The sequence below is a fragment of the Heteronotia binoei genome, chromosome 13 (assembly GCF_032191835.1).
Source record: "Heteronotia binoei isolate CCM8104 ecotype False Entrance Well chromosome 13, APGP_CSIRO_Hbin_v1, whole genome shotgun sequence".
Lineage (NCBI taxonomy): Eukaryota > Metazoa > Chordata > Lepidosauria > Squamata > Gekkonidae > Heteronotia > Heteronotia binoei.
Window position 1 is genome coordinate 15971152 of NC_083235.1, and position 16005 is coordinate 15987156.

General features: G+C 48.4%; 1 protein-coding gene across 1 annotated transcript in view; it reads left to right on the plus strand.

Moving 5' to 3' along the window:
* ARAF (A-Raf proto-oncogene, serine/threonine kinase) overlaps positions 1-16005 on the plus strand; it is a 32078-nt gene that overhangs the window by 13413 nt on the left and 2660 nt on the right. Inside the window, exons 5-13 of the mRNA XM_060252612.1 lie at positions 738-886; positions 1012-1116; positions 4061-4211; positions 7717-7744; positions 8836-8984; positions 10443-10645; positions 11888-12064; positions 14624-14670; positions 15831-15949. Of these exons, the coding sequence (XP_060108595.1) occupies positions 738-886; positions 1012-1116; positions 4061-4211; positions 7717-7744; positions 8836-8984; positions 10443-10645; positions 11888-12064; positions 14624-14670; positions 15831-15949 (1128 nt within the window). The remainder of the gene's footprint in view (positions 1-737; positions 887-1011; positions 1117-4060; positions 4212-7716; positions 7745-8835; positions 8985-10442; positions 10646-11887; positions 12065-14623; positions 14671-15830; positions 15950-16005) is intronic.

Here is a 16005-nt window from a genome sequence, read left to right on the forward strand (position 1 = left end):
ACCTGACATAATTCTAATAGTAACTCTTCAGCCTTTCAGACAAACGCTCTGTTTAACAGAGCGCCTTTTAAAAAGAACATACTGTTGAAAAATATTTTCTTGATGCATGCGACTTCTGATGAAGCAGCTCCTGAAAAATCTTTGCAGCCGATCAAGTCTGCAGTGGCCAGTTAGAAGCTCTTCTGCGCAAAAGCCTCATCTGGCTTTGCCCATTTTCTAAGAACACTTGGTGGGCATCAGGAAAGGTGGCTGTGGATGGCATGGTGCCCATGGGCACCATGTCAGAAAACTCTGCCTTACGATGGTACTAACTAAATTGGCTGGACCCAGCCTTTCAGATAACTACATTGGCCAGACCTGGTCATGCCCACCCTGACTTCCACCCTTCCCGGGCCTGTGCCAATGAGTTACGGTGGATTATTGTCTTGAAATAATGTATGAACGTGACCTTAGATTCTCATCCCCTCCCTGCTTCATCACATGCACAATTATCCTGTGGGCACCCCACAAAGATGCCAGCAGGGCCAGCCCTGCCACTAGGCAAACTAGGCAATCGCCTAGGTCGCCAGCCTTCTGAGGGCGCTGAACTGGGTGCCCCCCTTGTGACTCGGTGATGTTATCAGTGCAGAGGGGGGCACCAGAAGTTAGCCTGGCCTAGGGTGCCAGACAGTCTAGGGCTGGCCCTGGGCACCAGCCTTCCTTCGCCTCTGACCTCGATCCTCTCTCTCTCTGTACAGGTCCGCAAGACCTACTTCAACTTGGCCTTTTGTGACTTCTGCCATAAGTTTCTGTTTTACGGCTTCCGATGCCAGACCTGCGGCTACAAGTTCCACGAACACTGCAGCAGCAAAGTCCCGACAGTCTGCGTGGGCCTGGCCCTTAAACCGTGCGTAATCTTCCAGGCTGCCCCACTTACCCGCTTCCTCATTTTCCAGGACTAAGACTGGAGTTCCACTCGCTGTCCCAGACAGCGTCCTTCTTGTAATGAATATTGCTTCTTTTTCTTTGTAGTGTTTACAGCTATGACCCCTGGCCAGATCCTTCCCAGTGGCAAGACAGCGTCCCGACTACCCCAGCCCAGCCTAGTCACGAACCTATGACCCCTCAGGACTCTAGGTAAGAGCATGCTTAAACTCACCAGTGTAGGGGGGCTGTCAGTCTCAGAGTCACCACTAGGGGGTAGGATGGAGCCAGAGGTGGCCTGATTGAGCATCCAGGTTGACTTCAAAGTGTCAAGCAGACATTACTGGGAATCGCACAGAGTTTCCCGGAAATCCATGGTTCAGTCGCCAAAGCCTTCCAGTGGGGTGGATCCACCTGTCCTTCAGGTTGCCTTCCTCCAATGGAAGAGACACTTAACTTAGTAGAAGGCTTTTTGGTGGTGATGGGAAGTGCTGTCAATTTGTAGCCAACCCCTGAAGGGGTTTTCAAGGCTAGATACGAGCAGGATTTCCGGGGTTGGAAAATGCTGAGCTGAACTGCTTCTCAGAAGGGGAGCAGGCTGGAACTTCTGTTCGGGGTAGTGGAAGGCAATCTAATGCCTGCCTACTTTTCTCAGTCAGAGATTAGTCCAAGATATACGCAGAAAACTTTGAGGAGATTTACCTTGGCTAAAAGGGAGTCCTGAGGGGGTGCTCCTTTGAGGTTTTGAGTCAATGCACAGCAGCCAAGAAGGTCAGAGCGCCTGCTCCGGCTGCAACGCCACTGAGGATGTTCTCCACAGCTGAGAACAAAATGTCTGGAAGAACAACTTTCTCCAGTAGAACACGGCACTTGAGCCCGAAAGATTCTACAAACCTTAAAGAGAGAATTCTTTAAGTTCAATGCCAAATTATTTAAGGGTGTTAAAAGAAAGAAAGAAAAGTTGGAAGCGTATTTACAAAATATTAAAATAGCACCCTTAACAGAAAATACGAAAAAAGTTTTGAATGACCCAGTTGAAAAAATAGAAATTGAAGCAGCGATTAATGCAATGAAAAATGGAAAGGCACCTGGGCCAGATGGATGTACAGCTAAATTTTTTAAAACCTTCAAAGAGGAATTAATACCAAAACTTCAGAAATTAATGAACACAATAAGAATAAAAGGGAAAATACCAAACACATGAAAGGAAGCTGTTATTTCGTTGATTCCAAAAGAAGATAGAGACGTCACAAATGTAAAAAATTAGACCAATCTCACTATTAAATAATGATTATAAAATATATACAAGGATATTGGCAGAACAGCTTAAACAACATCTGATAAATTTCATAAAGGAGGATCAAGCGGGGTTTCTCCCCAAAAGGCAAATAAGAGACAATATTAGAACTGTTGTAAATATTGTAGAATATTATGAAAGACATCCAGAAAAGGAAGTAGCATTATTCTTTGCGGATGCAGAGAAAGCATTTGATAATTTAAACTGTGACTTTATGTTTGCAATAATGGAGAAATGGAGTTGGGGGAAAACTTTATAAGGATGATAAAAGCAATATATACTGAACAATGTGCAAGGCTATGCACAAATGCACAAAGTAGAGTGCATTGTGGTAGTCCAGGCAGGCATGGATCACTGTTGCTCATTCTAACTGACCCAAGAACGGGGTTTTTTTTTTTGTAGCAGGAACTCCTTTGCCTACTAGGCCGCACCCCCTCTGATGTAGCCAATCCTCCTGGAGCTTACAGGGCTCTTAGTACAGGGCCTACTGTCAGCTCCAGGAGGATTGGCTACATCAGGGGGGGTGCGGCCTAATATGCAAAGGAGTTCCTGCTACAAAAAAAAAAGCCCTGCCCAGGAGGTTGTGCAGCGAATGCACCAGCCAAAGCTGGGCAAAAGCACTCCTTCCTGCTGCAACCACTTGGTTTTCTAAGCTGACCGCTGTGTCAAGCAGCACTTCAAAACGGGGGCCTGGGCTTTTCAAGGGTTACATAATCCCATCCAAGACAGGAGAGATCTCCTTGCACTGCCAGAATATGGAGCTGGTGTCCGCAGCGTGGATCGAAAGTGTTCCCCCTCATGCCTTTTCTGGTTATATAGATTTTATTAAAGTTTTGAAAAGGGGGATGGGTAAAGGAATACAGAAGCGGGAAGGTGGAAAGGGGGAAAAGTAAAATAGAGTGCACATCATTTTTTCCCCCTACATCATTAGATTACATAATAGTACTCTTAGTCTCAGCAAGTTTATAGCTTATCGGTTATGCTAAATAAATTGCTACTAAAAATTCAGTCATCTCAAAATGAGGAATACATTGGAAAGTGCGACAGGTAATATACAAAATCAAGTTCATGCACTGAGCCATTCGTAAAAAGGCTTCCAAAGAGTTTCTCCATCTCCCCTTTAGAGATGTGAAGGCCTGGAAAAACAGGTTTTTTTCCGTTTTTTTCCTGACGCCTTTTTTGTTTTTTTTCCAAAAAATTGAAGAAAAGAAAAGAAATTGATTATGGAACGCTTTATTTTAACATGATGAATAAAATATTTTAAGACAAGGTGTTCAAATATTTTCCTAATCATTTCTAAGAAATATGTATGGTATCAGATGATTCTAATTTCTATGCACTGAGGACAAGCAAGTCCTAGGCCATGCCCATTCATTGAAACTTAGTCCTGCACTCCCTTCTATGCACTTCCTCCCCCTTCAGTTCTTTTTATGAGAATGAGTTTTTTATTTTTATTTAATACTGTGGAGAGGAAATATGAATAATTGTTACTTCTGGATTTTTAAAAATTGTTTTTGTGGAGGTTTTTTTTGTCTGTTCCACATAAACTAGTAAACAGTTCAGGAGATTGTCGCTCCATTTGTTACCATTACAAATAAATATTATTTAAAAAGTAAATTCTATTTGTAATAATTGTTTGGATGCACTGTGTTTTTAATATGCTAGTTGTGATAATTTCATGCCAAGTAAAATTGTCCATAGTCATATTTTATGTTCCTAAAGTAACAGAATGACTTTCAATCCGGAAGAGAAAAAAGAAGTGCTAATGCAGCATTTTTTTAGAAAATTTCCGGTTTTTTCAAGCTTCAGATTTTCTGGAACTTTTACATCTCTATTCCCCTTGTGCCTTTTCCGTTCCAGCTTTCACAAACAGTTGCTCCGCAGCCCAGAAGCCTTCACCTTCCCCAGCGTTCACGGCGACGGGCAGCGTCTCCAACGTGTCCGCTCCACTTCGACCCCCAACGTCCACATGGTCAGCACCACCAGTCCCGTGGACAGCAGCAGGATCGAGGTGAGGCCTTTCTGCTTGGAGAGACACCTGCTCTTTTCTACATGCTTTTGCCCCCCAGGAACAGAATCTCACTGCCTATTCCACGTTGCTGTTGTTTTTACCATCAAGTCCCTGCTGGCTTATGGCGACCCCTGGTGAGGTTTTCAAGGCAAGAGACGTTCAGAGGCGGCGTCCCATTGCCTGCCTCCTTGTCATGACCTTAGTATTCCATAGAGACCTCCCATCCCAATACTTGCCAGCAGGGCTTTTTTTGTTGCAGGAACTCCTTTGCATATTAGGCCGCACCCCTCTTATGTAGCCAATCCTCCAAGAGCTTCCAGGGCTCTTTGTACAGGGCCTACTGTAAGCTCCAGGAGGATTGGCTACATCGGGTGTGTGGCCTAATATGCAAAGAAGAAGAAGATGACTGCAGATTTATACCCTGCCCTTCTCTCTGAATCAGAGACTCAGAGCAGCTTACAATCTCCTATATCTTCTCTCCTGACAACAGACACCCTGTGAGGTAGGTGGGGTTGAGAGAGTTCTTACAGCAGCTGTCCTCTCAAGGACAACTCCTACAAGAGCTATGGCTGACCCAAGGTCATCCCAGCAGCTGCAAGTGGAGGAGTGGGGATCAAACCCAGTTCTCCCAGATAAGAGTCCACACACTTAACCACTACACCAAACCACTATACCAAAGAAGTTCCTGCTACAAAAAAAGCCCTGCTTGTCAGAGCTAACCCTGCTTAGCTTCTCTGATCTGACAAGATCGGGCTAACCTGGGCTATCCAGGTCAGGGAATACAGTTATTAAAATCCCACCTTACAGGGTAGCATATATAAGTTTTCCCTTTCTCCATTTTTTTTCTCACAACAACCATGTGGCATAAGTTCAGTGGGAAGAATGAAGCTACCTTATCCTGAATCAAACTATCAATCTATCAGTGTCAGTGTTGTCTACGCCCCTCTCCAGGGTCTCAGGCTGAGGTCTTTCCCATCGTCTCCTGCCCGAGCCTTGAATACTGGAGATGCTGGGGATTGAACCTGGGACCTTCTGCAGGCCAAGCAGAGGCTCTTCCACTGAGCCACAGCCCCTCCCCAAGACGCTCGAAGCTGCTTACGCAGCGTCCTGTCCTTGTTCTGTATTGCTTGTGCTGACTGGCAGCAGCTCTCTGGGGACTCAGAGGGTAGTTCCAGTGCAGATTTTCATTTCAGGAGTGGTGCCTCTTAAAGGTAATTTTCCCTGTGGCAGCTGCAGTGTTTGTGCTGTGTGAAGATGCATATGTTTCAGGCTTCTTGTAATGTAAAAGGTTTCCTTATTAACTCCCTTTGCAAATTGTAATCTGAGGGGAGTGGTTTATGTAATCAAATATCCATGCAACTTTATGTAATGAATATGACATCCAGGGCAGTCAAAACAAGAATTTCAGAATATAGGAGGTGCCTTTTGCCTGGAGAGTCTCAACTTCTTTCCCAACACCCACTTCTCAGTCCCTTTAATAGGATGTGCTGGGGTTTGAATCAGGACTTCTGACGAGCAAAGCAGATGCTGTACCGCTGAGTCATGGGCCCTGCAGTGACTGGCCAAGAGGGTGTTCCAGTCTCCCAGGTTCTTGTCTGGCACTTTGACCACAATGCTGCACTGTGACCTTTGCCCATGATGGGGCACGTAGAAATATGCATGTGTCTTCCTACTTTGCAAAGTCAAGGAAATGGTCTGACTTTAGATGCACCAAAAGCAGGGGTATCAAATGTGCGGCCCAGGGGCCAAATCAGGCTCCTGTTAGGCCCCAAAGCAACTGGCTGTCATCTGCTTTCTTCTCCCTCTCTCTTGCTTCCTTCTGCATCACAGCTTGCTCAATCGCACAGGAGTGACAGAGCAAAGCCTTTATTTTCTCCGTTGGCAGAGGCTCCTCCCTTGGGGAGGAGAAAGGGGGAGGGACAACTTGCTTTGCCAGGCTCTCTCAATACCGCAGCAGAACTACTGAGCCAAGCCTCTCTTCCTTCTATTGGCTGAAGCTCCTCCCCCACTTGGTCCGCTGAGAAAGGAAGGAAAGAGCCAGAACCTCCTTTGCCCAGTTCCCTGAATTCCATGGGGAAAATACCAAGAAAGCATCTTTAAGACCCAGTGCTAATGTTTTAAGGATGTTTTAAGGTTTTTTAAAAAAGAAATCTTTAATTGTGTTTGTCTGTGTCCTTTATAAAATTTATATCTCTGCTACCTAATCTTAAATAGCTATACACATGGCCCGGCCTGACAAGGTCTCATTTATGTCAGATTTGACGCTCATAAAAAATGAGTTTGACACCCCAGGTCTAAAGCTTCTTTTGCCCAAATCCAGTCTGGTCCCCTCCCCTGGGATGCCAGCGTTACACTTCTAAAGCAAGGTTTTAGGGATGAGCTAACCCCCTTTCACACAACTGTCCCAAGGGGATAGATCAAGAAGGGTAGCCGTCTTAATCTGTCTGCTATTGTGATTTCCCTGCTCTTGTCATTCTTGCTATTTATTGTGGAATAACATTAAAGAGTTAATAATATATAATAAGAGGTTTATTTTATGCAACATGTTTTTCTTTATTGTTCTAAATCAGGGGTGTCAAACATGCAGCCTGGGGGCCAAATCAGGCCCCCGGAGAGCTTCTATCAGGCCCCCGAGCAACTGGCTGTCATCTGCTTCCTTCTTCCTCTCTCTTGCTTCCTTCTGCATCGCAGCTTGCTTTGCAAGGTTTGTTCAATCACACAGAAGCTACAGAGCAAAACGTCTATTTCTCCATTGGGGAGGAAGTAGATAAAAGGCAGAGCTTGTTTTTCCAGGCTCTCTCAATTGCACAGAAGAGCTACTGAGCCGAGCCTCTCTTCCTTCCCCCTCCTGGTCTCCCGGGGAAGGACGGAACCAGAGCTTCCTTTGCCCAGTTCCTTAGATCCCATGGAAGAGATACAAAGAAGGCACCTTTAATACCAACAAGTGCTGGCATTTTAAGCATGTTTAAAGGTTTTAAAAAAATATTTAATTGCGTTTGTCTGTATCATATGAACATATATGAACATATGAAGCTGCCTTCTACTGAATCAGACCTTTGGTCCATCAAAGTCAGTATTGTCTTCTCAGACTGGCAGCGGCTCTCCAGGGTCCCAAGCTGAGGTTTTTCACACCTATTTGCCTGGACCCTTTTTTGGAGATGCCAGGGATTGAACCTGGGACCTTCTGCTTCCCAAGCAGATGCTCTACCACTGAGCCACCGTCCCTCCCCAACTGTATATCCTTTATACAGTTTATATCTCTGCTTCCTAGTCTTAAATAGGTATATATACGGCCTGGCCTGACATGGCTCAGCCCAACCTGACATGGCCCGGCTCAATAAGGTCTCATTTATATCAGATCTGGCCCTCATAACAAATGAGTTCGACACCCCTATTCTGAATTGTACACTGCATTCCCTGCTGTCATTAGAAGGACCCCCCTACCGAAGACCCCACTTCTGTATAGCCGCCCCTGAGCTCTGACATTTCCCTTTTTCTTTTCTAGTTCATCTCTAGAAGCCACAATGCAGACGGTAAGCCTTTCTGGAAATGGGGGCCAAAGGTATGTGTAGGGGGAGGGGGAGACTCCCTCTGTGTTACAGGGGAGGGGCAGAAAGATCTGTGAGGGTGCCTTTTCCTAGCTCCCAGCAGGAAGCGTGCCGGAGCAAAAAGAACCATGGGAGGATGTACCCAGCGAAGTTTGGATTAGATCACAATTTCTGCTTGCTGGCAGGGGGCGAGGAGGCAAGGCCTGGAAAGCTAGCATGCAAAATGCAAGCATCCCCTTGCTGAATCCAATTAAATTCCATATTATCCACAGTTCATTTTCCCGAGGTGGCCAGCCCAATATCACTTAGGGCAGCAGGGCGATGGCCTCTCACCTCTTGTTGACCCCCAGCATCTGGTAATCGCAGATTAGCTGCCATGTAGGTTACCATCTCCCCACCTGGGACAGGGCATACCCTTGCCCCAAGTTCCTGTGGTCCACTGCCGCTTGGAACACTTTTACTATAGAGTTTTCAGAGATTCCTAGAGCTACCCACAATCACTTCCAGGTTCTTCCTGGAATGGCTGTTATCATGTCCACGATGCCACCATATCCCCATTCTCAGCCTTCCCACCAGTTGTCTTTCCTGGCAACCCTACGACCATGTCCCACAGCTGTTAAAAGGCCCCTCCTGCCCTGCTCACGGTAACAAATATGGTTCTCCCACCTCCATTTGATTCTCATAATAACCCTGTGCAAGGCTTTTTTTTGTAACAGGAACTCCTTTGCATATTAGGCCACACATCCAAGAGCTTACAGTAGGCCTTGTACTAAGAGCCCTGTAAGCTCTTGGAGGGTTGGCTACATCAGGGGCGTGTGGTCTAACATGCAAAGGAGTTCCTGCTACTAAAAAAGCCCTGACCCTGTGAGGGTAGAGAGGCCGAGGCCTTCCCCTGATGTTGCCACCTGGCTCTGAGACAGAAATGAGTGCCTCTGAATGTGGAGGTTCCCCTCAATCACCATGGCTAGTAGCCACTGAGAGATTTATCCTCCACGACTCTTTATCTGTTCCCTTTCCTGCTCTGACTGGCAGCAGCTCTCCAGGGTCTCAAGTTTTTGATCTCGCTGTCGTTCCAGGTGCGCCAGAGCCGCTTCCTCGCACCCCCCCGGCCCCCACAGTTCCCAGCGTGGCTGCGCTGTCACCTGGCCGACGCTCCCCACATCCCAAGTCCCCCGCCGAGTCCCCAAGGGAACGCAAAACTCCCGTTGAAGACAAGAAGAAATCTGTGAGTGTCAAGTGGGGGGTGGGGGAAAGGGCCGTTCAGGGGAATGGCTGGGTTGGCGAAACTGCATGGGAAGTGTGGGCCAGGAAGGACAACAGGCTGGGTTAGGACAGCGTGAACACGGCTTTTTTTGTAGCAGGAACGTCTTTGCAAATGAGGCCACACCTCTCTTATGTAGCCAATCCTCCAAGAGCTTACAGGGCTCTTCGTACAGGGCCTTCTGTAAGCTCCAGGATTGGCTACATCAGGGGTGTGTGGCCTAATATGCAAAGGAGCTCTCCTAGAATTCCAACCCTGCACATTAGGCCACTCACCCCGATGTAGCCAATCCTCCTGGAGCTTACAGGGCTCTTAATACAGGGCCTTCTGTAAGCTCCAGGAGGATTGGCTACATCAGGGGGTATGGCCTAATATGGAAAGCAGCTCTCCTAGAATTCCAACCCTGCATATTAGGCCACTCACCCCGATGTAGCCAATCCTCCTGGAGCTTACAGGGCTCTTAATACAGGGCCTTCTGTAAGCTCCAGGAGGATTGGCTACATCAGGGGGTATGGCCTAATATGGAAAGCAGCTCTCCTAGAATTCCAACCCTGCATATTAGGCCACTCACCCCGATGTAGCCAATCCTCCTGGAGCTTACAGGGCTCTTAATACAGGGCCTTCTGTAAGCTCCAGGAGGATTGGCTACATCAGGGGGTATGGCCTAATATGGAAAGCAGCTCTCCTAGAATTCCAACCCTGCATATTAGGCCACTCACCCCGATGTAGCCAATCCTCCTGGAGCTTACAGGGCTCTTAATACAGGGCCTTCTGTAAGCTCCAGGAGGATTGGCTACATCAGGGGGTATGGCCTAATATGGAAAGCAGCTCTCCTAGAATTCCAACCCTGCATATTAGGCCACTCACCCCGATGTAGCCAATCCTCCTGGAGCTTACAGGGCTCTTAATACAGGGCCTTCTGTAAGCTCCAGGAGGATTGGCTACATCAGGGGGTATGGCCTAATATGGAAAGGAGCTCTCCTAGAATTCCAACCCTGCACATTAGGCCACTCACCCCGATGTAGCCAATCCTCCTGGAGCTTACAGGGCTCTTAGTACAAGGCCTTCTGTAAGCTCCAGGATTGGCTACATCAGGGGTGTGTGGCCTAATATGCAAAGGAGCTCTCCTAGAATTCCAACCCTGCACATTAGGCCACTCACCCCGAAGTAGCCAATCCTCCTGGAGCTTACAGGGCTCTTAGTACAAGGCCTTCTGTAAGTTCCAGGAGGATTGGCTACATCAGGGGTGTGTGGCCTACTATGCAAAGAAGCGCCTGCTACAAAAAAAAAGGCCTGAGTGTGACTGTGCTGCACAGAGTGTCTGCGGTTCAGTAGGGTGCTTGGAGGAACAGTGTGGCATTGTGTGGGGAGTTTCAGCACAGATTCGGTCTTTCCCTTGGGCTCTGGCCCTGCTTCCTGCAGAAACCCTTGGGCTATCGGGACTCCAGCTATTACTGGGAGGTGCCCTCCAATGAGGTCACCTTGCTGAAGCGCATCGGGGCCGGCTCCTTCGGCACGGTCTACCGGGGCCGCTGGCACGGAGACGTCGCGGTCAAGATCCTCAAGGTCACAAACCCCACCAGCGAGCAGGTGCAGGCCTTCAAGAACGAGATGCAGGTGCTCAGGTAGGCCAAAGAAGAAGAGATTGGGACCGATTTCCCGCTCACCTTACGCCACTCTCACGCTTCTCTTCTCAGCGGGGCTTCTGTCCGATTTCACTCTCTGCCCCGGGGCTGCAACTAGCGGTGGCTTTTTTGCGCAGCAAACGGAAACTGGTTTTTAGAGGTTTCTCTTTGCTGCGTGAAAAAGCCAACGCTAGTTGCAGCCCCGGGACAGAGAGTGTGAAATTGGACGAAAGCCCCGCTGAGAAGAGGAGCGTGAGAGCGGCATAAGGCTAGTGTTAAATCAGTCTGGATTTATGAGAGAGCCAGTATGGTGTAGTGGAGAAGGGCGAGGACTCTTATCTGGGAGAACGGGGTTTGATTCCCCACTCCTCCACTGGCAGCTGCTGGAATGGCCTTGGATCAGCCATAGCTCTGGCAGGAGTTGTCCTTGAAAGGGCAGCTGTTGTAAGAGCTCTCTCAGCCTCACCTAACTCACAGGGTGTCTGTTGTGGTGGGAGGGGAAGGTAGAGGAGATTGTGACCGCTAGGAGATTCAGAGTATAGGAAAAAAGGAAAGGTTCCCTGTGCAAGAACCAGTCGTTTCCGACTCTGGGGTAATGTTGCTTTCACAACGTTTTCACTGCAGACGTTTTACGGGGTGGTTTGCCATTGCCTTCCCCAGTCATCTACAGTTTCCCCCCAGCAAGCTGGGTACTCATTTTACCGACCTCGGAAGAATGGAAGGCTTAGTCAACCTCGAGCCGGCTACCTGAAAAATCAACTTCTGCCGGGGATCGAACTCAGGTCATGAGCAGAGCTTAGGACTGCAGTACTGCAGCTTCTATGCTCCACCCGTCGCTCAGAGTCTCCGAGCAGTTTACAATCTCCTTCCCTTCCTCTCCTCACAACAGACACCCTGTGAGGTGGGTGGGGCCGAGAGAGCTCTGAGACAACTGCTCTGTAAGCTCCAGGAGAACTGGCTACATTAGGGGTGTGTGGCCTAATACGCAAAGGAGCTCCTGTTTCCAAAAAAAACGAACAAACCCTGGAGTGAACTGTGGCTGGCCCAAGGTCACACCAGCAGCTGCTTGTGAAGCAGCAGTTCTTCCTGATTAGAGTCGGCGCTTTTAACCTTCACACCAAACTGGCTCCCAGCTGGGCAGACTTTTGGAGAGAGGCACCTGATGGAGGAGAAGGGGTCGGGAGCGGAAGTGGGAGATCTTATCTAGGCCTGCCTTTGACGCTCGTGCCTCCCCGCCTGCAGGAAGACGCGCCACGTGAACATCCTGCTCTTCATGGGGTTCATGACTCGGCCCAGCTTTGCGATCATCACCCAGTGGTGCGAAGGCAGCAGCCTCTACCAGCACCTGCACGTGCAAGAGACGCCCCTCGAGATGGTGCAGCGCATCGACGTGGCCCGGCAGACAGCGCAGGGCATGGAGTGAGTGTGGGGGGGCTTGAAACGAAAGGGGCGAAGATGATGATGGGTCTTCGGGCCTGTCACACGGCGGGAGCCAGGGAGGGCCCTCTACTGGCTGCCACCACTCTGGGAAAAGGTAAAGGTACAAAAACCTCCGCGAGAACCAGCCTCAATAATAAAGAAATTTAAGTGCAATTTACAAAAAGTCTTATAACCAAGATAAACATATCAAAACATTTCTCCCTTTCTCACAATACAAGAACTCGTGGGCATTCAATGAAATTGCTGAGCAGTCAGGTTAAAACAGATAAAAGGAAGTATTTCTTCACCCAAAGGGTGATTAACATGTGGAATTCACTGCCACAGGAGGTGGTGGAGGCTACAAGCATAGGCAGCTTCAAGAGGGGATTGGATAAAAATATGGAGCAGAGGTCCATTAGTGGCTATTAGCCACAGTGCGTGTATTTGTGTGTGTGTGTATATATATATACACACACACACACACATATTGGCCACTGTGTGACACAGAGTGTTGGACTGGATGGGCCATTGGCCTGATCCAACATGGCTTCTCTTATGTTCTAAGTGAAATTAATCACATTTTAAAGTGACAGAACACTGACCATGCCCGTACCCATAGTACTTAAGTATCTGAACATAAAGGATCTCAAACTGAAGATCCGGGCTATGGTGAAAAAGGTCGATATTCGAATGGAGTACAACACTCCAATCTTTCTTGATGAACAGACGAGTAGATTGATGTAGGAAAGAATTTTACTCGTCTCCTAGGAAAGAATTTTACTAATGTACTCTTGAAGCTCGTTGAAGCACTACGTGAAACAGAGAGAACAGCGCAACTCTGTCGCGTTCTGATGCCTTGCAGCATTACATCTATCTACTCGACTGTTCATCAAGAAAGAATGGAGCGTTGTACTCTGTTTGAATATCAACCTTTTTCACAATAGCCCGGATCTTCAGTTTGAGATACTTTATGTTCAAATACTTAAGTACTATGGGTACGGGCGTGGTCAGTGTTCTGTCACTTTAAAATGTGATTAATTTCACTTTTGATATGTTTATCTTGATTATAAGACTTTTTTTGTAAATTGCACTTAAATTTCTTTATTATTGAGGCTGGTTCTCGCGGAGGTTTTTGTACCTTTACCCTGCTCCATATATCCACGTTTCTCTGTTGTGTTGCAATGCAACCACTCTGGAAAAGGTCTGTAAGGAAGGGCCCGGTGCACCCAACCGCCCCTGTATCTTCCTTTTGGTCAAACCTTTCTGCCATGACCAGGAAGATGTGAGGGCCAGCGTCCCCTCTAAGCTGAGTTAGCGTGAGCTAGCTCACAGATTTTTAGCCTCCAGCTCACACGTTTTTGTCTTAGCTCAGGAAAAATAGTCCCAGAGTAAACTAATTTAATGCCAGCAGCTCACAACTTTAGTGCCAGTAGCTCACAAAGCAGAATTTTTGCTCACTCCACAGCTTAGAGGGAATATCAATGAGGACCCAGGCAGCTGAACAGCAACAACAGTATTTACAGTGCTCAAACAATAGGTGGGAAAATGAAAAACTTTTAGTGCAACAGTGAAATATACGTCCAGGAAAGGTGGTGCAAAACAAAAAGAAAAGCAAGCCCTGACACAACTTGCTAAATGTTCCCTGCTCTAATACTAAACTCACCCTCTGGGTAAGGGATCTCTCCTGTCGCCTTCCCTCCTGCAATCTCTTCAGCAGAGAGAACAAACTTCCTTTCCAGCCAGGCCTGTTATGCTTTCCTCCCAGGTCCCACCCCTCTTGGGTAAGTTTTCCCTCCAAATCCTCTTCACCCAATCAGTGGGACAGCAAGGATCCTGGGAAACGAAGTCCCCTATATCTACTCCTATGCAGGCTTCTCCTTGCCCTCTAGGCCACACTAGGCCCCCATATCTACTCGTATGCAGGCTTCTCCCTGCCCTCTAGGCCGCACTAGGCCCCTATATCTACTCCTATGCAGGCTTCTTCCTGCCCTCTAGGCCGCACTAGGCCCCTATATCTACTCCAATGCAGGCTTCTCCCTGCCCTCTAGGCCGCAGTAGGCCCCTATATCTACTCGTATGCAGGCTTCTCCCTGCTCTCTAGACCGCACTAGGCCCCTATATCTACTCCTATGCAGGCTCCTCCCTGCCCTCTAGGCCGCACTAGGCCCCTATATCTACTCCTATGCAGGCTCCTCCCTGCCTTCTAGGCCACACTAAGCCCCTATATCTACTCCTAGGCAGGCTTCTCTCTGCCCGCTAGGCCACACTAGGCCCCTGTATCTACTCCTATGCAGGCTTCTTCCTGACCTCTAGGCCGCACTAGGCCTCAGATCCTGACAGGGCCATAGGAGAGAAAAGAGTGTTTGTGTGTGTGTGTGGAGAGGAATGGCCACACTACAGATTGGAAGGGTGCATCATTGGGGACTGCTGGAAAAAGTAAACAATATAACAGTGCTGGCTTTCAGTCCTTAGGGTGAATCCCAGGTACCTCTGCCTACATAGGGCCTACTTACTAGCCATTATAGATGCTGACAGTCTTCTCTCCGCTTCTTTTCCTAGTTACCTTCATGCTAAGAACATAATCCACCGAGATCTCAAATCCAACAGTATCCTTCCCTTCCAGCTACTTACCTGGGGGACAGAATGGGTGGGTCTTCGCTGGCAGAGGATGTAGCGATGTCCACAGGGAGAGATGGCTTTAAAAAGGGGTTGGACAAATTCATGGGGGAGAGGTCTCTAGTCATAGAGAGGTCTACTAGTCATAGCGACTGAGGGAAACCTCTACATTTAGAGGCAGAAAACTTCTGGATAACAGCAGGGGAAGTCATTGACATCTCTGACCTCTAGAGGAACTGGTTGGCCCCTTTGTGAGACAGGATGTTGGACTAAGTGGACCACTGGTCTGAGCCAGCAGGGCTCTTCTGATGTTTTCACGAAGGCCTCAGACAGTCTGCCCTATGGTTGGCTGTCTAGAGGAACTGGTTGGCCACTGTGTGAGACACGATGCTGGACTGGATGGACCACTGGTCTGAGCTAACAGGCCTTCTGATGTTCTCATGAAGGCCTCAGCCTCTATGCCCTATTGTTGTCTGTCCAGAGAAATTGTCTGGCCGCTGTGTGAGACAGGATGTTGGACTAGGTGGACTACTGTCTGCGCCAGCATGGACCTTCTTATATTCTTATGAAAGCCTTGGCCCTTTGCCTTGGCCGAGAGGAACTGGCTGGCCACTGTGTGAGACAGGACGCTGGATTAGATGAACCACTGGTCTGATCCAGCAGGGCTCTTGTTAGGTCCTGAAGGTGCTTTGTTTTAGGCACTTGGGTTCTGTGAGGTGCCCTGTCCAGTGTAAGCAGCTACAGTGTCAGGAATGTTATCATAGAATGCGGAGGATTGTACCCTTCCTTTGACCTCCATGACGGGTGTTTTCAGAGCAGCAGAAGGAATGGGATGGTTTCCCATTTGTTGCAAGATTACGAGCTGGGCAGGCCCTAGACTATCTGGCACCCTAGGCAAGGCTAACTTCTGGTAACACCCCCCCCCCCCCCCCCCCGGTACTGATAACCAGTTTTCAAAAACAGATGAATTGTACTGCCCAGTTCGGTGCCTCCAGAAGGCCAGCGCCCTAAGTAATTGCCTAGTTTGCCTCATGGCAGTGCCAGCCCTGGTTACCAGTCCCTTCAGGCTTGATGTCTGTCGCCCAACCGAGCAGTAAGTCAACCACCTAGAGAAGCCTCTGCAAAGTTCCTTCACATCCCCCACTTGCAGACATCTTCCTGCACGAGGGACTGACGGTGAAGATCGGCGACTTCGGCCTGGCCACGGTGAAGACTCGTTGGAGCGGCTCCCAGCAAGTGGAACAGCCCAGTGGCTCCATCCTTTGGATGGTGAGGCAAGCGTTTGAAGAGATCTTTGGGGGTGGGGAGGCTGAGGTTGAAGCTAG